This window comes from Motacilla alba, chromosome 4A (assembly GCF_015832195.1).
Source record: "Motacilla alba alba isolate MOTALB_02 chromosome 4A, Motacilla_alba_V1.0_pri, whole genome shotgun sequence".
In the NCBI taxonomy this organism is placed as follows: Eukaryota; Metazoa; Chordata; class Aves; order Passeriformes; family Motacillidae; genus Motacilla; species Motacilla alba.
Window position 1 is genome coordinate 5,420,575 of NC_052045.1, and position 25,184 is coordinate 5,445,758.

The following is a 25,184-nucleotide window of genomic DNA, read 5'->3' on the forward strand; positions in this document are numbered from 1 at the left end:
TGAGGGGAGGTAACGGGACAGAGTTGCTCAAGAAGCCAAAAGAAACAATAGTGTCCCAGCTCCTCTATTAGTCACCAGAAATCAAGTTATGACTAGACTCAGCACGGCTCAGAGAAAAGAAAAAGTGGTGACCTCATGCTGGACCGGATTTTAAAATCCCATTTTTTTTCCTTCGCTAAAGTCTCCATCACCACTTATTTTAGGTAGAAGGGTGCCAAAAGGAAAGGGGTGGGGGGAGGAAGGCTAAAAACCACATCTAAAAGCAGGACAGTTGCTATTAAAACAGAAAAAAAAATTTCCTGTTTGAATATTTTATTCTTAAACATAACAAACTTCCTCCGAGTGTTGTCACAAGTACTTGTGGCTGCTCTACGTGGCTCGGTGAAGCCTGTAGAAATGTGTTCTGGTTTGCAAAATATTAATTAAAAAGAACAAAACAAACCTCCCCCCCCCAAAAAAATGAAACAAAACAAAAAACAAAAAAAAAACCAAAATACCCCCAACCCAACTCAACTTGCTGTAACAGCAGCAGTACTTGAAGGCAGCCCCCGCTGGGGCAAGGTTACCTCTGGGGTAAGGGCAGGAGCTGAAAGGAGCAGAGGCCTGGACCCGGGAATCAGCGTTTTCTTTGGGATTTGGTGGTTTCTGGAATGTGGAGGCAGTTTCCTATCTGCTAAGCCTGCTCTAGTTATTCCTCTTCCTCTCGCACTTCCTGCTTTTGCTTCCAAGCTCTAGGTCGAGGCACTTTTCCTCCTCCTCCTGAGGATGAATGTAAACACCACTGACCCTGTCTCACGCACCTCCCCTCGCCCCCCGGCCCTTCCAGCTCCCCCTGGGAAGGCAGGAAGCCAGAACCCCCTTCCTGGCTGTCGTGAGCGTGCACATGCAGGAGCCTGGCTGGGATTTTGGGACAGGACAGGGATTTCGGGACAGGAGTCCGTGTCCTCCCCGCTCCCTCCTGGGATGCTCTCGCCAGTGCCAACATCCGAGCAGAGCCCCCAGCTCTCCCAGCAAGCCTCGTGTGAAGGTCACAGAGCAGAGTATCAGTGCAGTAATACTTGAAATACTGAGACAAGGCACACCCAACAGCCTTTCCTCCTCACAACGCTCTCCCCACCAGCTTTTTGGTTTGATCCGAGTCTCCCCGCGAGTCACAGAGGACAATTGTGCTTCCTGCATTCACATATAGGAATAAATAGCTCTGGATCAGTTTCCTTTATGGCCGGATTACAGAACCCCTGAAATACTGATACGCTTTATGAACAGCAGCACTGGGCAGTTCCGTGGGTGTCCTTGGCCACGCCAAGTTCCTCTCTAGGATGCGGGTGCATCTCCCAGGCGGATGGCCCCAAAGAAAGTCGTGTGCTTGCTCATGTTGATGGAGATGTCAGCATGGACCATCTTCACGGCGATCTTCTGCCTGGCCTTGAGCAGGCACACCCCGGCCGTGTAGCAGGTGTTGAAGTTGGTCTTGCCGGTCTCGATGCTCCGAGTGCATTGCAGAAAGGGCTTCTCGTCCACCACCACCTCGTAGCTGGCAAAGTCGGTGAAGTTGATGTAGTAGACCTGACGTGAAGCAGGGAGGAGAAAGGTCTCAGCGAGGGGGTTGGGGTGTGGGGAGCAAGTGCAGTGTCCTGGGGGTGTGTGCAGCCCCTGCTGGCCCCGACACCTGCACTCACAGGTGACTTGTGCGAGGCAGGGAGAGCCCCAAACCAACCAGGAACCTCTTTTACTCCGCTTCAGACTGACCCAAGCATGCAAAAACCCCCGAATCCATGTGCCTAAGGCTGAGCTACCCTCCTGCTTATTCCAGGGAAGTGACACACCTGCACAGAGCCATGCAGGACCCCCTGCGTGCTACAACAGCTTCTCACCCCACACACAGACACACGCATTCGACTGAAGGCCTCTTGCACTTACCTGGCCAGTCCTGCTTCCTGGCGCCAGGAGCCTCCTTTAGTGGTGACATCAGAACTGCCCTAAGGTGGCCTGGGAGCTGCCTCCTGGGGAACTGGACTCGGTGCTTGCACAGGCACGAGCTATTACAGGGAAAAGGCTCCCCCAACCTCCACAGCTTGGAAGGAAATCACCTCACAGTGCTTCTACTGACTGAACTCCCTGACTTCTTCCAAGGCCCTGTGACTCTACTTGTCCTCACTTAACCCTCTCCCACACTCTGATTCCAAAGAGCTGCAGGAGGAAGACCTGTCCAAGGAGAAGTCAGTCTCAGGGAGCTGCTTCTTCCTGAGAAAGGAAATCCAGCCCTTTTGGAGGCAGGAGCTGCCTGAGCACTGAATCCCTTTTTTTTCCTTGATGGACCACAAACGATGAGGCTTCACTGGCCCACCACTGTGGCCAGCAATCAGCATCAAGCACTTGGGAAACAATTATACTTTGACCCATGTGGAGTTATATTTTCTGTCCCCATCCAAACCGGACATTTGTCACCAATTCCATGGAAGAGCACCTGACATCCACGACCCACTTCATCGCAGAGCTGGTTCTGGGGAGGAGCTACACGGAGCAGGGGGAGGCAAACCTGGGCTGGAATCTGGCCAAACCACCTGGGCTGGGAGTCCTGTGCTTCCAGAGTGACACAGCTCCAAAATAACCACAAACGACCAGAGTTCGGGTCTTTTAAAGCACTGAGCTCAGCGTCCTGCCTGCAGGGAGGTTTGGAAGGGCCAGGACATGGATAAGAGGGATAACCCCGGGACTGGCGGGTGTGGGGTGTGCTTTCAGTGACTAATGCCTGGCGGGCGGTGTCCTGGCGGTGACAGGGGTGTGACACTCCTCCCCACACCCCTCCTGAGCTGAAGCGGTTGCAGCTCCACACAAGCTGCTGGCATTTGGCTGTTGTCTGGAGCCCTCTCGTGGTTCATGCAAGGCTTCCACCGGAACACAAGAATAGGAGGAGTTAGCCTAGGACCGTACTCACTTCTACCTGACTATAGATGAAGTATGTGCCGTCCACCAGTACCTCCAGCTCCCCACTGCGGGCATGCAGCTTAAACACCTTGGGGTTCAGAGTGATGCGAGACCAGTCATTGAGGACTCCACCTGAAAGATCTCAGTATGAGAAAACGGCGGTCACTCAGTACCCGTCAGGAGGAAAAGCGCAGGAGCAACACAAACACAGTCACAGCACCACGGGGAGCAGGGAATTCACGGGGGATCCCAGGATTTCACACTAGGGAGTGGGAGCAGGGACTCCTCTCTAGCTCTGAGCACACCATGGGGCTACCTGTTCCTCCAACCCTGTGTTCTCAGCTCCAAACACAGCACAGGGCCTGTTGTGCTCTGCTCATCCCAGGGCTGGGCATGGGATGCCCACGCATCCTCCTGACCCTGCAGCTAAGCTGGTTTGATCCCTGTTCCCCACTGTGTCCATGGGAATGGTCATCACAGAACCATCATGGAATGGTTTGCGTGGGAAAGGACCTTAAAATTCATCCCACTCCACCCCCTGCCATGGGCTGGGACACCTTCCCCTAGCCCAGGTTGCTCCAAGCCCTGTCCAACCTGGCCTTGGACACTTCCAGGGATGGGGCAGCCACAGCTTCTCTGAGCACCCTGTGCCAGGGCCTCTCCATCCTCACAAGGAAGGATTTCTTCCCAATCTCCCATCTAAATCTAGCTCCTTTCAGCTTAAAGCCATTCCTTCTTGTCCTGTCACTTCAAGCCCTGGTCCAAAATCCTTCTCCAGCTCTCTTGGAGTCCCTGTAGGCACTGGAAGAGGTTCCCTGGAGCTTTTTCTTCTCCAGGCAAATGGAGGCCAGCTTTGGGTCACATGATTGATTTTAATTCTGGTGTTCCTTGACTTCACCATTCCTGACTTTGTAATTGGGATAGTTTGAACAAAACCTTTGCCTTTACAACTCCTAAGGTTTTTAAAAGCCAGAATAACAACAAAGTAGGAAATCACATCATATCTCACAACACAGCAATCCCTGACTGGGGTCCCTCAATATAGGGATTTATGGATCCACCACCCAGCCCTTTGGGATTACTGGGATAACCCAGGGACAGACTTTGCTATGAGCCCCAAACTGAGCCAATCTCTGTAGGTGCCTCAGTTTATCAAATCCCACTCTTTTCCTCCCAGTCTCCATCTACCTCTCCTCTCCCTGCTGGATGGGCCTTTCACTTAAGAACTGGACTCGATGATCCTTGTGGGTCCCTTCCAGCTCAGAATATTCTGTGCATCAGCTGGAGCTCGCCAGGCTGGCAGCTGGACAGCATTCCTGGCTCCCAGCTCTGGATTGTTCCCGAGCAGCAGGGAAGGACACTCACAGGGCATTCCCGCTCTTAGAGAGCAGCGTTCCCTCTGGAAACCCTCAGCATCCCCAGTAATGAAGGGATAATTGCTTTCTGAACGTAAGCAAACAGCAGCTTTTCCCTCACATTGTTCCTGGGAACGGACGGTTTCCTTTTAATTTTGGGGAGCTGCAAGCACAAAACCCTGTCCATGAGAAATTCCAGCTGCCAGTGCTCACAGGGAAAGCTGCCTTCCCACAGAAGCAGTGGCCAGCCCTCCCCATCCCACGCGTGAGGCAGGAATTCATGGACAGGGATCCTGCAGCCCCTTCCCGCTGCCCCCACCCTCGGGAGTCCCTCCCAGTCTGGGATTGGGGTAAGGATGGATGGATGTTGTCCCTGGCGGGCTGCACGTGGGGACTCAGGGAAGGGACAAGCCAGCTCCTCTCCAGCACAGCCAGAGCAGGGAGGCAGGAGGTGATGAATGAGCCCCAGCTGTTGGCAGGGAGAGCAGGAACTTGAGGAGAATTTGGATGGGGATCCGGGAAGGAGGAGGAGGAGAGCAAGGAGCTGCCTGTGGATGGGAAGTGGCTCGGCAGGATCTGGGATTAAAGGCTGTTGGTGGGGACAGAGGTGCTCAGGGGATCCCAGGAAGAGCAGGTGGCTGGACAACACCTCTCACAGTGTCCTCTCACCACTGGGCCTTCCCTGCCTTAAATTCCTGGGAAACTGGAGGAAAATGGGCAAATGGGGAAGAGACAGGACAAGGAGCCACTGAGGGCTTAAAATAGAATGAGGGGAGAAAAGGCCTGGTCATGGAGGGGCTGGGGGGCACAAGATGTACCTGGAGGTCAGGGAGAGGGAGATTCAGTGGGACAGAATTCCTGCGGTGTGCAGGGCAGGGATAATCTGGGAGATAAACAGGAGCTCAGGGGAAATGGAGGAGACTGCACACAAGACTCTTCCTGGGCACTCTGGGCAGGGGTATTGGAGGGCAGGGATGGGCAGGGATCATCCTGGAGCTGTGCCAGGGGATGGACTGGGATCCAGGATCTCTAGGGGTGCAGGAGGGGCTCCTTCCCAGTACCCCCAATTATCAAGAGATCCTTACCATTCTTCACTTGGATTGCTGAGCCTTGGCCTTGGAGATGGACCACAGCTGGCTGCAAGGGAGAGCATAGGGATCGGGGATTAACGGGAAGCACCGTGCCAGTCCACAAAAATGCCCCCCAAAGCTGGGTTTTTCCATGGAAAGATCAACCCACCTGGATGTCTCTGGAGCTGGCCTTGTCTGTGGCACCTGCAAAAGGCAATTCCACATCATCGGGGAGGAAGGTTGAGTGAAAAATCCCATAAAAAAACTTGTTTTATCCCAAAATAACCCTTAAACCCCCTTATAAATAACTTTTTACCCCAAAATAACACTGAAGCCCTACATAAATCACTTTTCTTACTCCATAATAACCACTAAACCTCTGTTTTAACAGGAGGAGGGATATGGGGAGCAGGTAATATTAAGATATATAAAACATACATATTAAATATTAAAAAAATATTTAAAAACACACAAGAAAAAAATACTCATCCTAAAATATATAAAACATACATATTAAATAGCAAAAAATATTTTAAAACACATAAGGAAAAAAAGACTCATCCTATATTTCCCTAGTTTATTCCTGGCATTTCTGTCCAACCATCGAAATTCTTTATTATTCAACAGGTTTCCACCAGAAGGAAAAATTGCACGACCCATTCCCTGATCCACAGCAGGAATAAAACCTCTTGGCTGCCAAGATGCCAAGTTTCCCTCTGCAGGTCATCCATTCCATCTCCCTTCCCTGGGAGCCAAATCCTAATTAAGGAGGAGACGCCTGTGGCAGCACAGCACGGAGCTGAGGGGCTCCTGCTGCTCCTGGCCATTCAGAGCCACAGAACCCCAGAAATTCGGCATGGTTTGGGCTGGAAGGAACCTTAAAGCCCAGCGAGCTCCACCCCTGCCATGGACACCTTCCACAGGTTGCTCCAAGCCCTGTCCCAGTTGGCCCAGGACAGTCCAGTCCTGCTCCAGGCCTTTGTGCCATGGCATCGGGGCACTCCGGTGACATCCCCGGCATTCCCGCCCGCCCAGCCCGGAGCAGAGGGCACGGATGGATCCTTACCTGAGGGGCCCTGCACGCCGGGGGGTCCCTGAGGGCCCGGTGGGCCAGGGGGGCCGGGAGGGCCCATGACGGTCGTGCCTGGAATCCCGGGGATGCCGGGAATGCCGGGGGGACCCTGCGGCCCGGGAGGCCCCGGTGGCCCTTGGGGACCATTGGGCCCTGGAGGACCAGCCTTTTTACCTGGAAAACACAAGGAGAGGTGTCACACGGGGCTGTGGGGTGGGTTTGGAGCTGCAGGAAATGGGAGGCTGGGGATGGATCGCTCCAGGCTCAGGACAGCTGCGGTGGGGGTGCCATGGCTCCACACCGTGAGGACAACGCTGCCAGCAGGGCAGGACCAGGTCACCACCCTGCAGGCTCCTTCCTGTTGGGAATTACACTGAAATGAGGCACAGGAACGCTCCAGGGACTCTCAAGGGATGGAGGCTCAGGGGGGCTCTTCCCACAGCTCCGGTCACTCTGCTGTCGGCATGGGGTCAGCCCTCAAGTCCCATGCCCCGGGGCTGGTCCCATCCCTATGGACCCGGGATGATCTCTGGGTGCAGCCAGGATGTCCCACAGCACGTTCCAATGCACCCAGACATGGCTGGGCTGTTCTGGTCCACATGAACCACTCTGCAGTTGCTCCATTTGCTGGGTTTCGATGGAAAACAGGGATAATCTTTCCTACCTGTTGCACATTAGGACTGGGAGATGATCCCCATGGCTTGGTCTCCTCCAGAGGGCAGTTCAGAGCTGAGCTCCAGCTCTTCCCCAGTATTGCTGGAGGAGCCCCTGTGCTGCTTGTGCCTCAAAATAATTCAATATTTTGGGCTTTGGATGGAGGCAGGGTCTTGGGAAGGACTAACCCCATCCAGGGGATGGAAACACGGGGGAATTGTTACAATCACAGATCCCTGACTGGTTTGGGTTGGGAAGGACCTTAAAGCCCATCCAGTCCCACACCCTGACATGCGCAGGGACACCTCCCACCATCCCAGGCTGCTCCAAGCCCTGTCCAAGCTGGCCTTGGACACTTCCAGGGATAGGGCAGCCACAGTTTCCCTGGACAATCTGTTCCAGTATTTTACCAGCCTTGTGGTAAAAATCTTCCTCCCTACCACGATCCTCAAACACCTCACACATCCCAAGGAAGAGAAATGACATAACCACAGCAGGCATGACTCCTACATACAGAGAGTGGGATGAAACAAACTCTGCAGGGAAAGCCTGGTCTCTGCTCTCCTGATTTTCCATGTTCCTGACAAAAACGATGTTCTTTTGATGTAGTTTTTAAAATGCCACTTTGGAACAGCTTTTCTGCCAAGGAACATAAACAGAGCAAAATCGCTTCAATTGCTGCCACAAGGTCCCCAGTAGGACAGAATTAAATTCGTATTTAGATGACAGCAGCAGTTGGGATATGAAATTATAGTTGTTGGAATAGTTTCTGAGTACATTTATGTACTTGTTTCTTTACTAATATCCTTCCTTGTAATAGACAGAAGTGTGAGGAAAAATCCATCTGTTTTAGCACAGGACTGGGAATCTCTGGATGGCCACTAGCCAGGAGCAAGGGCACAAGGACATCAGGGTGGGACAACTGCGGGCATAATTTAAATGTGCAGAAAATGAAGTTAAAATAAGTAGGGGTGAGTAAAGCCACACTGGTATCCTACAAAAAGTGGGAAAAGGCTTCAAGAACAAATCTCCACAGCAATATTTCTCTCCAAATCAGCAGCCATGACTTCCTACCTGAGCTGGCCACAATCCAGACCTCCTCTAATCCAGTACTTCTCTTCAGGATGATGCCCTGCTTTGGAAATGATCACCTTGAACAACACCCATTTTCCCAACACCAAACTCCTCTCACTGGCATCCCTCCAATCCAGGCCATCCCAAGGGAGGACTGCAGACAGGGAGTTGGGAATGCTGCTGCTGCTGTCACTCCAGGCTTCCCTTCCCAAGAGGGATGCACATCACAGCTGGTTTAACTCATCTGCCTCCGAAATCTGCTCTGCTACTCAGGGAGCTGCTGCTTGAGCAGCGACACAATCGCTCATCCCAGCCACACATTTCTGTGCCTTTCCCTCCTTCAAGGCATTTCAACCACTTTTCTGCATTAACAAACCTCACAAGACAAAATATATTCCATGTATCAACTGATAGCTTCCTTATCAGGTCTCCAAGGAGGGTCCCAGCACCCAAATCCCAGCCTGCCAAGTCTCCCATGTCCGTACCCATGCGCTCTGAAACCCAGAGCAGGCAGAAGCAGGGAGTTCTCCATAATCCTCACTCATCAAACAATGAACTGGAACTCTAAAAAGAATTAAATGTGACAATACCATAAAATTAAGCTACTTTATACAGCTGTATGCAATCCAGCTCCATGAGATCCCCCTGCCCCTCTGGAATTGCTCCGGAGGCTGCAGCCATCAGTTGTTATTTGTTGGGCTTATTGAACGCGGGTCGAGCTTTGTTAGGACAAACTTCTCCAACAGAAAATTTTACGCTGCTTCTCGGAGTAAATACAAATGAAGTTGCTAAGTGTGGCCTGTTCCCACCTCTCGGCTGTGGCTCTGGAGTTTGCATCCAAAGATTAAAGCCATTTGATGTGCTACTGCAGTAGTAGAGACATGGAAAACGTGACTGCTCGGATCCTTGGACTCGCTCAAACTCCTGGAAGTAAATGTGGGAGCCCATGTGTGGGACTCAAAGTGTTCCCAGCAGTGCTACAGGAACAAGGATGGCATCAGGAATCCCCCAAACAGGGCTGCCTGAATAGCCCAAATCCCAACAATCCACTGCAAACGGCCTGAGGAACATCACAAAACCCACAAAACCTTGAGGGCTGAGCGACACTCAGAAAGGGGCTCATAAAATGCTGATCTGGAGGTTAAAACAAGGAAAAGCAGAATGGAAAATGTGTTCATGCTGAGTTTGGTGGGTCTGAAGGAGAATCCAAGCTGCAAGTTGGCAGGATTGGGATGAAAGCCAAGGCTGGCAAACAGCAACAGCTCCTGGTGTTTGGTACTGACTCAACTCAACTCTTCAACTGGAGAATCTTCAGGATTACTTCTGCACAACATAATTAACTTCTTTCAGTGTTTAAGGAAGTTTTAAGGGTGTCATTCCAGCCTTTCCTGGAGAGGGAAGCTGCCATTGGTTTCTCCTTCATGTTGGCTGAGTAGAATTCACAAAGCACAGAAAGGAAAATTCAGTTAAAACTCAAACTTACCCTTTTTCTTGTTTTTCACTGAGCTTGGACCTACAAAGGGGAAAAAAGAAAGAAAATTAGTGAAATTCAGTGATCATTTCATCAGAGAAAATCCCCATTGCCATTTTATTTTCTAAGTGGACAATGGATGTATTTGTGGCCCATGCAGCAGCACAGGAATGGTCTCAGCTGAGACCAGTAACCCAAATTTCAGAGCATCACAGAGTGGTTGGGGTTTGAAGGGACCTTTAAAGATCATCTGGTCCAACCCCCTGCTGACTCCTTGTGAGCCAAGTTGTTTAAAAATAAGAACAAAACACTAAAAAACCACAAAAGCAAAGAATTATTCTGAACTGGCTGTTTGAAACAATGGGAACCCAAACCTCCCGAGCACGGAGAGAAAATATTTACAGTGAAGCTGAGAAATGACAGGACTTTGTAAGCAGAGGCTGAAGTGTGAAACATGTTCCACTGCTTCCCCAAGAATTCATCATGTATGGGAATTAACTGCAAAAATCCCCAAATACTCCCTTGCTATTCATCAGGGAAATCCCTGTAAAACCTGGGGTTTAGCACAGCAATGACTGAAATCACCTTTAGCTGAGATAAAATTATAACCAATTGAAAGTAATGAGGTTGCTTTGAGTCTGACGGGGTGGGGAAAGGTAAATTCCCAACAGAAAAACCATTTTCCTATGGATAGGTAGAGGAAAGACAGGGAAAGGATGAGAGAAATTACCCATCAACCTTACTGATGCCTTTCCAACAGGAATATTGATTTTCCCACATTGTGCTGTTGGGTCATGGGAAAATGATGGTACAATCTACAAAAGGCATTATCTATAAATGGGAGATAATATCATTTATACAATTTAAGGGAGAAATTCCTCCCTGTGAGGGTCTGGCACAGGCTGCCCAGAGAAGCTGTGGCTGCCCCAAACCCTGAAGTGTCCAAGGCCAGGCTGGACAGGGCTTGGAGCAACCTGGGATAGTGGAAGGTGTCCCTGCCCATGGAGATGAATGAGCTTTAAGGTCCTTCCATCTATATGATAATTTCTGCTAATTCACTATTTAAAATAATATTTTTATACTATCTTTTTATAACATTCACAGGTTGGACAACACATGGATTCCTATCAATGCCATCCCAGTATACCACTAGGAAGCCACACCAAATTGCAAAACCTTTTAGGCTGTACAACCAGGCTCCCGATTCTGCACTTCTGAGACCCACCAGTCCTCACTGCAGCCACCAGCCACTGAGGAACATTAGAAGAGGAAAAAAAATCCCATTTAAAGATCCCAGCCCATCCCAACCCAGCGAGACGCGAGCGGCTGTGCCTCGGCAGCCCTCGGAGTCACGAGAGTTTATTTCATGTTCCATAGATCCCACCATTAGCACCAGAACCAGAGTGAAAGTACAAATAGCTGTGGCCAGCCAGACACATTTGGGCTGGCTGGATCCAATTAGCTTCAAAGATGACTGGGAGGAATGAGAACCACATGGGATGTCAATGTTCGCAGTCTATATTACAACACACGCATCTGTTCCAGGCACGACAGAGAGAGATGTTATGGATCTGCAAGTGGAGCTTTCGACAGACACAAAAGTATTCCTGACACGAGGGGGGAAAAAAACCCAGGATTATTAAGCTTGGGAGCTTCTGAGTCTCGCTGGGGTTTGCATCTGTTCGCCTCCCGAAAGCAGGGGGGGATCGTTTAATTGGAGCGCAGAGCTGAAGCTTCTGATACAGCAGAATTTCCCTTGGTTCTGCTCAAAACGGGAAGTTCATGAGCTACTGCTCCATTTAGGCTAAAACGGTAATAAATTACTGGGTCTAAGCTGAGTGCCACCAAAATTTCAGATCAATATTCTTCTCGGGTGCTGAGGTGTTGAGGCATAAGTCTTGAAAACCTGGCTTGATGGATGTTGTCCCAATGTTGATATGCAGAGGAGAAAAATGGTAATTAAAAAATCCTCCCTGCCAGGGTTTTCAGAGGTCACAACCCAATAGTTAAACATTAGGCTTGTTAAAATATTTTCAAATACTTTTCAAAATATTTAAGCTTATTAAATGCAGTGGTTGAACACACAAATAATATCATTATCATATAATGGATACCCCATCCCCTGGAAGTGTCCAAGGCCAGGTTGGATGGGGCTTGGAGGAACCTGGCATAGGGGAAGGTGTCCCTGTCAATGGCAGGGGAATGAGATGAGTGTTAAGGTCCTTCCCACCCAAACCAGTCTGGGATCCCGTGATATATCTGACCCACTGGTTACCTCTAAACTGATGGTTAAATACCTACAAGTTATGCAAACTTAAGACTTTCCCACACTGCCAATCCCACCTCCCCATCCCACTCCTCCCAAGGAGAAGCTGTAGGACTCAAAGCCTGTTACCTGACCCACATTTATTTACTGTAGTTTTACGCATTATTTATGTAGTTTTGATTCCAAGGATGGCCTAAGAGAAAACTCCGTTTTTTTCCCACTCCAAGATGTGGATCACAGGTGTATCCATTCTGTTCCTTCACTGTTCTGGAATATGAAAAACCAAGTTACAGGATATCTCCTGCTGCTCAAGAGTCTACAGACCTGCTACCTTCATGGAGAAGGAAACTCATTTGACTTGAAGAACTTCTCACTGATCAATACCTCCCACACCTGATTTCAGGGACTTTGCCGTGCTGCAGTTGAGGAATTATTCCAGTCCCAATGGGATCTGAGAGCAACCCAACCTCTCAGCTGTTCCCTGGCACCTCTTTTCCCTTCTTTGCAAGTGTGCACCTTTATGAGAGCACCTTTCTGCTCCTCATGAATCCCTTTCCATACCCATCTGGAAGGTCCCAGAGATCCAGGCGGTCCCAGCTGAATGTGACAGCCACCCAAGCACAGTTATTCTTCCTGACTTCTGTCCTTCTTGCCACTAATCCCATCTCTCCCTTTCCACATGCTGCCTGTTCTCCTTTGAGGTCAAACCAGGCCCAGACCTCGGGAAGTCCATCCACTTCTGCTTTTCCCATATTTCAACTCGAATTAAATACATGTTTAAACTCTGATCCCTCCTTGAAGGAGCCATCAGCTCTGTTCACCCCCTTGTTTAGGGGGAGGGAAGTTGGCCAGAACTGTTGATACAGAAAAGGATTGGGAGAGCAGGACAGGCTGGAGGGCTTTGAAGGATAATAAGCATGGAATGAGATTCAGTCATACAAAATATACAGTCCTATAAAATATATATATATATATATATGGGAAATAATAAAGTGTTCTGGTGGATGCTGGAGGACACCTGCACGTGCTCAGCTGCTGCTGCTCAGCCAGGCAAGGCAGAAACACAACCCTAAAATGGGAATAACTCTGGCAAACATGGGGAAATCCTGCGGCCACTTAGCGAAGGGTTGAGGAAATCCTGGGAACAGCAAAGTCAATCTGGATCATCTGATACAGAAAGATGAATTGAAACTAGAGGAATTCCACAGAAAGGCTCCTGGAAGGGGCAAGAAGTGGGCAAGTGAGCTTGCCTTGGTGGCCACCAGCACTGGGAAAGGGGTGAGAACACCACTGGGAAAAGAAGGAGAAGACCTGGAGGGCTTCAAGAACAGCGCTGGCACATCCAAACTGCTCCCCAAGACTATGGAGCTGGGAATGAGAAGGCTTCCAAGGGGAAGCACAGGTCTGGAGGGGAGCTCCTGGCTCAGAGTGAGCCTTCCTGTGTCAAAGGCCATGGCTGGAAAGTCTCCCCAAAGTCTGCCAGTTACTTTGGAATGTAACTTTTGGTAATATTTTTGCCTAACCACCAAAGCCATCGCTACTGGAAACATTGCAGCTACCTGATCTGCTCCTACCACTGATATTCCCTTTCCCCGGACCTCCTGTAGGAAAGTCTCCCAAAAGTCTGCCAGTTCCTTTGGAATGTAACTTTTGGTAATATTTTTGCCTAACCACCAAAGCCATCGCTACTGGAAACATTGCAGCTACCTGATCTGCTCCTACCACTGATATTCCCTTTCCCCAGATCTCCTGTAGGAAAAGCCCCTGACTCTGCTGCAGTAACTCAGACCAGCTGAATCCCTCATCACAGGACAGGATTCCCCCAGGAAAGATGGGAGCAGGAATGCTGCACACTGGACACCCTGGCTGTGAGCAGCACTGCAGAGCTAGACCCCTCCAAAAGCTGATTTTTCACAACTGCTGGGAAAATATAAGAGGAGGACATCAGAAAAGGAGGGAATGTCAAGCCTGCAGGACGGGTAAACCTAGAGGGAAAGGCACAAGCAGGAAAGATGTCTCTACATGATGACAAAAGACCTCAACCCAAACAGAGCCACCACAAGTGGAAGGCTCCAAGCCATTCCAAGCCGCTCCAAACAATTCCAAGCCCCTTCTAGCAGAAGCACTTTGGGTTCTGATACAAACATCTCACTTGAAGCTGAGGGAAACCCTTGCAAGAGATGAGTTTTTGGTGTGCAAACCCCCAGCTGTGGCCCAGCCAACAGCAGAAGACATCTCCCCATGCTTCAGGGAGCAGGTTCCAGCCCCAGCTCCTGCAGCCATACCATCTGCTGGATCAATTCCAAGGCCTTCAGAAAAATCCCAGATGGTGATGCAACTCAAGGATATTACATGTGACATGTTTGCTCTCAGCAAGATTAATAGAGTTGACTTTGCCCCCCCCTCCAATCTCTCCTTCTGCACGCTACACACTGCTATGATTTACTCTAAATACAGAAATATCCCAAACTTCTTTAGGACATCTGCTGATATAAATAGGATATTAAAAAACCCCTGCATTCCCTTATTAGCTGTGTGTGTGGATTAACAAGAAATAGTTTAAATTCCTGCCAAACAGTTCCAACTGGTTTTATGGACGGGAACAGATCTTTGTAATTATGCTGATTTTATATCAAACCTATAAAAAGTTGACCATTATAGGAATCAGCCAAACAAAGGATACACCTAAAGAGGTGCTGAATGTGCTGGAATTCCCAGTTGCCAAGAGCAGAAAAAAGCCATGGAATGCCACAACCATGTTTTAGCAGCATCATTTGATCAAGGATACAACACCAAGTGATGTCTTTGAGGTGTTCATGCAGTTTGGGAAAGGTACATGGCAGCAGCCACCAGTTTTGGGTATCCATCCATCCATCCATCCATCCATCCATCCATCCATCCATCGGTGACTGTGCCAACCTGTTTTCAGCATTCATTTGGAATTATTGATCCTTCTCCTATTTTCCAGCACTGAGTTACTATGGAACATCCTCAATCTTCTTCCCTAAGTGTGACACTGGTTTGGGGACATGTAAGACCAGGTAATTCAACTGAGACACCTCTGTGTTTCCATGTCTGCTCCACCCTGGGAGATGAAAGGATGGAGGTACTGAGGAATCATCCTCATCCCAGGTTGCAGATTAGAGACAAAATCATGGTGATTAACGAGATATCAGCATCATCCAGAAACACCACATCACTTCTCACTCTTCCATAAAATAAACATTAAATCATTAAGTCACAGAATCATGGAATGGTTTGGGTTGGAAGGGACCTTAATGCTCATCCAGTGCTACTCCTTACTCATAGAACACCTTCCACTAGCCCAGGTTGCTCCAAGCCCTGTTCCACCTTGGCCTTGGACAATTCCCAGGAAGGGGCAGCCACAGCTCCCCTGAAATCAATTCCAACCCGTCACCAATCACACAGGGAAGAATTCCTTCCACATGTCCAAAAACTGCCCCTCTTTCAGTCTGCACCCATTTCTCCCTGTCCTGTCACTACTGTTCCCAATGACGAGTCCCCCTCTGGCCTCCTTGTAGGTCCTTTCAAACACTGGAAGTGCTGGAGTGCCCATCCCTGGAGGTGCCCAAGGAAGGCCTGGATGTGGCATTCAGCGCCCTGGGTTGGTGACAAGGTGGGGATCAGTCACAGCTTGGACTGGATGATCCTGGAGGGCTTTTCCAACCTCAAGGACTCTGGGTGAAGTCCTACCCATCAACCAACCCCTCTAGCCCTATTTGACCAATACCAAAGGTGGGAAGAGCAGCTTGGGTGTTCCTTGAGATTCCAGGTGATGATGAACCTCCTGCCATCTGGGATGTCAGTTTTCCCAATGAAGAAGAAACCTCCAGAACTCAGCAGATGCCTTTCCAGCACTGGTGCAGCGACATTCACTTCATTCTCATGGGCAGAAGAAATGTAAAGCTTTTCAAATATTTTTAAGTGTGGGGTTATTAATGCCAGATTCCAGTGGATTGGGGAAAGCTCCCAACACATGCCTAATCTAGAACATGTGGTTTCGGGGGAGGTTTGGAACCAATATGTTTTCAACATTTTCAGGAAATTTGGTCTATCCAGATGAAAGCTTCTTGGACCCTACTGAACTATCAGTCAGCGATACAAACACTGAAACAAGAGGAATATTTTCCCTTTTCCCTGAAAAAGAAAGTGCTTCTTTACCAACTCCAGAGAAAGCAATGGGTCTGCTGAAGAGCAGCTTAGGGATTATTGCTGCAGAATATTTAGAGAATATGATAAATGATAAATCTAGGAAAACATCCCAGAAGTAAATCACATCCTGTGCTACTCCAGAATTCTGGCGCATCTTCCCAAGGTGGCTTTTTGATGAGGAAGAGGGATCCTCTGCTGAGAGTGAAGGAAAAGTGCTGCCCACACAGGAACCCAAGCCGGGGGTGTGAACTAGAACTAACTTCAACAAATCTGAATACAGAGAATAGGTTTGGTAAGGGAATGGGGAGGTAACTCATGACACAAAGTAGGGAAGGATGAAACAGCACTGTGGGATGTGTGAGTCCATAGCACAGAGCCCAGGGCATTCCAGCTTTCCTCAGCCACCACTTTTCCTTCTCTCCCTGCTTTTGTTTCAACCTTGTTTTAAAACTCTTTAAAATTCACATGGGAACACAGCCACCCTTAATGGTCTTTGCCTGGTTACACCTTAAATCAAGATGTTCCTCAACAGCACGCCATAAGCCAGAGCTCCCTCCCTGTCCTTCATCCAGAGGGATCTCAGTCCCATGCCATTCCCAGAGTCACCAGAGGGCCATCACAGCCTGCTCCACCTGCACCACACAAGCCCTGAATTTCAGGAGTCTTTGCTTTGTGTTGCCCTGTCCCACTGTGGAGTGAGAGGCTGCTGAGTCCCCAGAAATGGCTTGGGGACAGTGGCATTCATGACTCTCTAGCCCTGTGCAGGACTGCCCCAGCCCAAAGCCGGTCTCCACCAGCTTGGGAGATCAAGGACAGTTTGCAGCTCATTTTGGACTCTTCTGAGGCACTCCCTTGGCTCCATCCAATTTTTGAGGCAATTCTTCATCTCTTTGATGGACTTTCCATGTGCCTCCAGGGGAAGTGTCCTGCACCGAGGTCACTTCTGGGGCTGCTTGGCCACAGGGCGTGAGAAGAGCTCGTGCCCCGGCACCAAGGGCTGGGAATCATCTCTCATGTGGTGCCTTAGGGATGAGAGTGGCCTTTGCTGCCTTCCTGCTCCTTTCCTCACATTCCACCAAAGGACAAACCTCCATCCATGTGTCATCCAGATGAGCAGATGCTGCTCCAGGAGCTCCATGGATCAGTAGCCTGCTCCCTCCCCATTCCTCTGATCCCAAACACCAGCCCCCAGTTCAAGCTCATCGGGCTGAAAACAAACGGAGGGAAGTCACAGCTCATCCCTGGAATCCCTGGAGAGACACGAGATGCCAGAGAGCCACAATCTCTCTTCTCAAACAGCTTCAGACCACGTAAGATCTCATCAGGAACAGGGTTTTTTTTGCTGTTGAGAAAGTTTTTTTCCCTCCTGCCAGTACTCAGAGTTTTTTGCTTGGCTTGACAAAACCCAGGACTCCTTGGGGAATCATTTGGTGAAGCTCCTAAGGGCAGTTAAACCCAAATTTACAGATAATGCCAATAGTGGCAGTAGGTTGTGATGTAGTTTACCTTGGTCTTTAATCACATCCAAGGGAAAAAAATCTGATTACTGCAGATGATCAGAGTCAAAGCGTGAACAGGAGACAGACCTAAGGGACAACCACTCATCAACCTGATTTTTGCTCCAGGTAAAGGTCAAAAGGAAAGGACAAAAGGAGCAGGATGAATTAGTTGTGCTCATGCATTCCACAGGTTTTTCCACCTTCAAGAGAATAATGAATTCAAAGGGCACCAGGTGCTGTCTGAAGGGAGGTGCTGGAGCAGGTAGAGCCCCACCAGCACTGTGTATCTCCCTCCTAAGGGCTTTTTGGCATGAGGAAAAATACAAGTGCAGGATTGTAGGAGAACCAGGATGGAACAGCACCTGTCCTTTAGAGGTCTGTCACCTCTGCTGTTGTCACCTCTGTCACAGTGCTGGTCTCATTTAGGAGGAGAGGCTGGATCCAGTCACCTCCTGGGGTCCTTTCCACCCTACAAACTCAACTCTGCTCTCCAAGAGCCAGAGCTCAGCTGAAAATCCCTCCTCCCTTCCTTGAGCAAGGCAGACGTGTCCCTGCTCACTGCAATGGGAATTTCCAAGGCTTTACAGGACACAAGGAACAACCAAGGTGATTTATCTCCTCCATCCCATCCAGATCCACTGTAGGAACAATGGCAAGGCACCAGGACAGGCTGCTGGCACCAGAAGGCTCTAAAAAAACAGCCCCAGCCTCTGAGTAGGTGCAAGAACACCACAGCACAAATGTGGTCACGAGCAAAGACAAAATCCTGCTCCCAATTAACTCCAGAGCCACTGTTGCTGGCAAAATCCTCCTGCACTGCCTCCTCAGAAACACAAAAAGCCAATCAAACAGAAATCTCCACCCTCCTCAGCCCTGCTCCCACATCACCAGTCCCAGCCAAGTTCCTGGGGTTCACACCAGAACCTGTGGCCATCATATTTCATTTTCCACCCTCTGGCTGGCTCTGGAAGGAGGATGTGATGTGCCTTTTGTTTCCCTTCAGGCATTTCGGTTGGATTCCAAGCGCAGAGCTGACAAAGAACATTCCCAGTTCTAATTCGAGGATCCCAAGGCTTTTTTTGGCTGCTGGCTGGAGTCACCAGGCTGATTTTCTATCCACCACTGCACCCTCTTGCTTCCTTTATCAATCCCACATATTTAAATCCAACAATTTGAAGCGTAGCGTCACAGCTGTGTTTTTATTTTGTTTGTTTTATTCGGTTGTTGCCTAACACAAAACACTCTGACATTTTCAGTCACATCCCACTAAGATAAACAACGAACATATGTCATGAATTCCAGCAGAAATGATTCCCAAGTGGGGCAGCAGCAAGGTTGGAAGTGGGAGTACGAGAGGCTCTCCCGAATTGTTTGCTGGATGTTTGAAATGAGCTCTTCCCGTGGTTATCCATAAGGAATCGAGGGCAGGTGGGAGGAAACCTCTCAGACAGTCTCATCCCTGCAGAACTTGATGCGTTTTTCCTCCTCCCATCCATAATCCTGCCTAATTGGATGGAAAACCTCCATGGCATTGAGCAGCTGCCTGAGAACTGATGGATTAATTACACGGAAAAACGCAGGGTCTATATCCAAGGATCTGCCCGTATGCATCCACACCTACTTGCAGCTGGATCAATCCAAGAACAAGGGAAAAGGAGGGAAAGAACAGGGGAAGAAGGGGGAAAAAGAAGGAAACCCAAGAGAGACCTCATCGCTCTTGTGAGGATTGGATGAATTTGATAAGAGGGAAAAAGAAGGGAAAAAAGTGGGGAAAAAGGAAACCCAGGAGTTTCCACTCTTTGGAAACTCAAGTGAAGTCCCTGCAGCAGCTGGGACACAGGGAATGGGCTCAGCCAACCCTTGCATTTATCCATTGAAAGCAATTAAGGCACTTCCCCAAATCCTGCTGGAATTAGTGGGATCAGATATGACTCCAACAATGTCTCCATACATCACGGCCAACAAAGCCCTCATGAAAACATTCAACCCCAGCCTCATTCACAGCTTTTTCCCCAAGGAATTCCTCACTGGAGCTCTGCAGCTCTGGGCTGGTGCAGCTGCTCTGTGACAGCCGAGAGGGTTCCAGTGAGTGCCCAGAGAGGGCACAGTGGGGACAATCACAACTGCCACCACCAGAGCAGCAGCTCCAGGTTTGGCTGCCCACAGAATCCCAGAATAGTAGGAAGGAACCTCTGGAGATCATCCAGTCCTAGGCAGGGTCACCCTTTGGAGCAGGTGACACAGGAACATGTCCCTGTGGGTTTGGGATGTCTCCAGGGTTTGGGATGACTCCACACCCTCCCTGGGAAGCTGTTCCAGGGCTCTACCCTCTCCATGGAAAGCAGCTCTTCCTCGTGTTGAGGTGGGACTCCTTGTGTTGTAGTTTATTGTCCTGGAGCCTGGCACTATCCTCTGACACCCTTTGGAGATATTTGTATGGATTATGAGATACCCAGACAGAAAAACAAGCTTATTCATTCCAAAATCTGCAGGAGGAGGATCCTTGCTGCTGGCAAGGGCAGCACCTGACGGGGGGCTCAGGTGGATCTGATCCAGTTCCACAACAATTCCTCCACTTGGAGCGACCAGACAGGCCTGGAGCACGTGCTGAGCCTGCAGAACCTCCCTGGCTGAGGGTTTATCCACTGAAATCAAAGCTGAGCTGCAAATCCGCCAGCAGGGAGACAATGGAGCCTCTCATGCTGTGAGAAGGGAGCAGCAGCTTCCAGAGGAGTCCGGCATTTCCAGCGCTCGGTGCAGCTCAGCTGCACTCACGGCTCAGCTGCAGCCACATTCCTGCCCCTCTGGAACATCTGTTCTCCTCTCATTAGTGCTGGCCCTGTTTTGTAACACAAGGAACTCTGTGAGACTCCTGAGGCTCAGTGTGTGACCCGGGGCGTTCCGAAAAGCCCCGGCTCTCAGGAGTGGAATTCAGACGGAATCACCAGTCACTTCCAATAACGTCGCTGGCTGCTCAGAGTGCAGCTGGAAAAGGAGCTGAGCTCTGGTCAAGTTTGAGCACAGCCCCTGGGAGCTCAGAATCCACCCACAAGTGCAGGCAGGGCAAGTGTCTGAAAGTGCCACCGAGGTGACAATGACCAGAGAATTCCTTCTCATCCTCAGCAAAGCCAAACCTCCCAGTGGCCACCCTGCAGCCTCAACCAGGGAAGGACAAACACTCCCAGAGCAGCTCCAGGGATGGATCAGATCAGCAGCACCTCATCACAGCTTTGTACTTCCAAATAATGAAGCAGAGTTCCTTCTGGAACAATCCAGATCCCAACTGGAAGGGCTGCTGAAGAAGCCAGGGGGCAAAGGGAGGTTGTGGATGGGTCTGGACACACCAACCATTATTGCACTGTGATCCCTGTGAGCCAGGATAATTCCTCACCCTGGACACCACACAACTGAGCTTGGGCCTCTCCCAGCTTTTCCTATTTAACATCCAACTGGGACAGCAACATCGCAGAGCTCAGGGAGGAACTCTGGACTTCAGCACAATCACAGAATCATAAACTGGTTTTGCTTGGAAGGGACCTTAAAGCTCTTCCCATTCCACCCCCTGCCATGGGCAGGGACAACTTCCACTATCCCAGGCTGTTCCCAGCTCTGTCCACCCTGGCCTTGGACACTTCCAGGAGCATCCACAGCTTCTCTGCACAACCTGTGCCAGGGCTGGAACAGAGCTGGAACCAGCACCTAGACACCACTCTGGGTTTTTAGGGACAAGAGCAAAACAGATTCCTGTTATCATAAGCCAGGGAATAACACAGAGATAAGGATATGTAAATAAGCTGCAGCCTTAATTTTGTCACAGTAATAACAAACACTGACAGCAACATCCCAGGAAAGAGATGAGTTTATCCCCAAAGATTAAAACATCACATTATTCCAAATTTCTCCCATTTAGGGGGAAATCACAGAGAAATTCTGGGGGAAATCAGTAAGAACAAGCACTTTGTGGTGAGCCTTTCCTTCTGGGGCAGTCTCCTGTGCTCCAGGATCCAGGAAATGTCCAGTATTTACTGCGTGCTCATCACCATGGTTTCGGAGCACAATAAGGCTCTATCGCCCTGCATCCATCTGTGTTTCTGGGAATGCCGGGGCTTTGGGAATTGTACGGGGCCAACACAAAGGCACCCATTGTTCTGGAGGCAGAGGGACGAACCTGCCCTTTCCACAGGAGAGGAAGCCAGCAGGAAAAGTTGCTATTGTGAGCTGGATGTTAAAAAAAGTGTGGAAACAAAGTCCGATTGCATCGTCAGTGCTGCTGGGTCGGGAAAGGGGGATGGCTGGGACAGGGCACCTGTGGGACTGGGGGCTGCCCGGGGGGAGCCACAGACACACTGGCATCAGCTACCTGCTAAACCATCCCAAAAACTTCCAAAATCCATCCTAAACACACCCTAAATGCCAGGCTGGCATCAGCTACCTGCTAAACCATCCCAAAAACTTCCAAAATCCATCCTAAACACATCCTAAAAACCAGGCTGGCATCAGCTCCTGCTAAATCATCCCAAAAACTTCCAAAATCCATCCTAAACACATCCTAAAAGCCAGGTTGGCATCAGCTACCTGCTAAATCATCCAGGAATCATCCTAAACTCATCGTAAAAACCAGGCTCTGGCATCAGCTGCCTACTAAACCACCCAGAAACCATCCTAAAAGCCAGGCTGGCATCAGCTACTTGCTAAACCATCCAGAAAACATGCAGATTCTACCCTAAACCAACCCTAAAATCACCCTAAAACCACTCTAAAAGCCAGGCTCTGGCATCAGCTACCTGCTAAACCATCCAAAACCGACCCAAAAACCATTGTAAGACCATTCTAAACCTCTTCAAAACCAACCCTAAAACCATCCTAAAACCACTGTGAAATCACCCTAAAACCACCAAGCAAATCCTAAGAGGGGGAAACTGGACCCACGTAGCTGGAGCATCACTTCCAAAGCTCCAGGTAGGAGCAGGGATGGGGAAGAGCTTTAAATCCCCCAGAATTTAATTTTCCTTTCAACCCAAAGCCATTTGCAGTGCTGGAGTTCTCCTCCAGGACTTTCCTCGGCAGGAAGAACTGCCAAAGTAGTAGGAACCAAATTGTTGTCAGCTTAAGGCCAGCCATCTGCTCAGCCTCTTCCCAGCTGCCATGCTCCCAATCAAAGCCTGGAGAACAATCCCTGATGTTTCTCACCAAGTTCAATATGAAAAAAAATCTAGGAAGGAAAAAAAAAAACCCAACAAACCAACAACCCCAAACCCAAAATGCAAAAAAAACCCAGAAACCAGGAAAGCAGCCCGGCAGGGATCTAACTGGGAACAGAGATGAAAGTAGGAGAAAAAGAAACTATTTTATTTGTTTAAAACAATGTTTTTTAAAGAGTCCTATTGACATCTGCTTTGTAAATGCTCTGTCATTATTTATAACCTCCAGAGCACGGAATTGTCTCTGGAGTTACAACCATGCTACTCCCAGATTTTGGCTTTGTTAGCAAAGAGCCAGCAGCATTTTTACTGGCACTCTGGGAATAGAGATCTAACATTTCATACCCAGTTTATTTAAAAGTGGACTAATTTAACATCCTTGATGGTTCCTTTTAGCACAACTGTTGCTAATTAGCAGCTCCAGAATGATTTGTTCATCTGGGAGCAGCAGCAGTTCCACGGCAGCATAAATACACCAGGGCAAAAGGGAAGGAGGGGGAAAGGAGAAAACAGGGAAGAGGCATTGGAGAGGGGCAGGTTTTGGAGAATCAAAGGAAAAGAAGCAACAGGTGGAGATGGGAACACTGAGGAGAAAAGAGGCAGAAAAAACAGAGTGCAAAGGGATAATCCTGGGCCTTGAGAAGCTGGAAAAATTGGTGGCAGTTTTTAAAGCGGTGCAAAAGTTGGGTCTGGTGGCATGGACTGCAAAGTGGCTTCAGGATGATGATCCCAGGACTGGGACAGGCACCAGCCCCCCGTGATCCCATGGGATGCCCCAGGGCTGAGGGGATGCAGGGACAAGGAGAGGGACCTTGGCCAGGACACGACCTCAGCTGCTTTAAGTGGCCCCAGGGCACCATGGGTGCAGGGCCACAACCCAAAATTAAGCAAACCCAACCATAAAACATGTCAGGGGTCAGAAGGCTGAAACCAGAGTCCTCCAAGGAGGAGCCCCTGAAATTCCAGAGTCCTGTTGGAAAGTGACAGGATCCAACTGATGGCTTTGCACACAATTTTCCTTGGATTTTTGAACAAAGAGGCACCAAAGCAGCTTTGTTACTCCCATGTCCCATCCCTGTGGCTCCGTGCTCTGGGCACAGCCAGGACCATCACCCTCCCCTGGCTGCACAGAACCAGTTCTGCCCTGTCCCAGAATCACTTCTTTCCCAGCAAAAGGCTTGAAAGCAAATCCTCCAAAAAGAAAAAGCTTTTGGGAAAGGAACCATGTTCTCCCTGATGTTTAGAAATCATCCAAGCCAGCCTGTTGCTGGTACCAGGATGAGCAGGACTGGAAGAGCTGGGAAGGGTCGGAGCAGCCTCCCTCCAGCCCCAGCCTCCATGCTCAGATCACTTTGGTCTTTCCCTGCATGTGTAAAAGCACTTGAAAGTTCATAAAATTAATTCCAGACAAATATTAGCGAGGCATCAAGTGGAAAGCACATCTCCTTCCTTCTGGGAATTTATAGTTCAGCCACTTTTATCTTTGGGAGGCTCTTTGGAGATCAAAGATTTGATCAACTTTCCCTTTGCGAAACTCACGAAGAAAACGGTGTTATCAGGACCATGACATGATTTTATTTATTAGTTTAATGATTCATTGCCCTGCTCTGACAGCAAGATTCCTTCACAAAGGTCTAAAACAAACAGCCTGAGCTCCCCAAGGCCGTGGCTCTGTTTGTTTCTCGATTTTATGGTTGTTACAAGGTCAAGCCCTGCCCTGACAGCTCCCACGTGTTAAGTGCAGCTCTAAAACCACCACAGCCAAACGTGGGGCAACCACTTGCCAAAGCCAGACGGACACAACCTGTCACTCTGGCAGTTTTTTCCCATCTCCACCACCTGTGGGGTCAAAATGCCTCATTTTCAAAAAGACAGAGGTAAGAATCACAGGATCAGTGGGGCTGGAAAAGGCCTCTGAGACCACCGAGTCCAACCTGCGACCGATCCCAGCCCAGAGTGCCATGTCTGGGTGTTCTTTGGACACCTCCAGGGATGGGCACTCCAAACCTCCCTGGGCAGCCCCTTCCAGTGCCTCACCACCTTTTCCAGGAAGAAATTCCTCCTGATGTCCAACCCGACCCTCCCCTGGAACAGCTTGAAGACATTCCTTCCTGTCCTGTCCCTGTTCCCTGGGAGCAGACCAGACATCCCCTGGCTGCTCCCTCTGGTCAGGGAGTTCTGCAGAGCCAGAAGGGTCCCCCTGAGCCTCCTCTTCTCCAGGCTGAGCCCCCTTCCCAGTTCCATTCCCCTCCCAGGACTAGATAAGGGTGGAAGTGCTCTGCACTTCTGGATTGACTCAATGAGCATCCAGGGAGCATCAGGGAAATCAGGGAACGGAATGCCAGTGATGAAAGGACAACACTGGGCACAAGGATGATGGGCAAAACCCTCCTCAGACACCAACCTTCAGCCTCCCTATCT

The 25,184-nt window shown here is 49.6% G+C and overlaps 1 protein-coding gene across 8 annotated transcripts in view; it reads right to left on the reverse strand.

Annotated features, from left to right (window-relative positions):
• Positions 1 to 295: 295 nt before the first annotated feature.
• EDA (ectodysplasin A) overlaps positions 296 to 25,184 on the reverse strand; it is a 61,821-nt gene continuing 36,932 nt past the window's right edge. For 2 of the 8 annotated variants that reach the window (XM_038122813.1, XM_038122820.1), the window contains exons 3-8: positions 9,637 to 9,666; positions 6,420 to 6,599; positions 5,523 to 5,557; positions 5,369 to 5,420; positions 2,939 to 3,069; positions 296 to 1,566 (exon numbers count right to left, since the gene is read on the reverse strand). In XM_038122813.1, the coding sequence (XP_037978741.1) occupies positions 1,315 to 1,566; positions 2,939 to 3,069; positions 5,369 to 5,420; positions 5,523 to 5,557; positions 6,420 to 6,599; positions 9,637 to 9,666 (680 nt within the window). In that variant the 3' untranslated portion in view covers positions 296 to 1,314. Of the gene's footprint in view, positions 1,567 to 1,920; positions 2,889 to 2,938; positions 3,070 to 5,368; positions 5,421 to 5,522; positions 5,558 to 6,419; positions 6,600 to 9,636; positions 9,667 to 25,184 lie in introns of all 8 variants that reach the window. The other 6 variants (XR_005255040.1, XM_038122819.1, XM_038122817.1 and 3 more) reach the window with 6 other exon arrangements.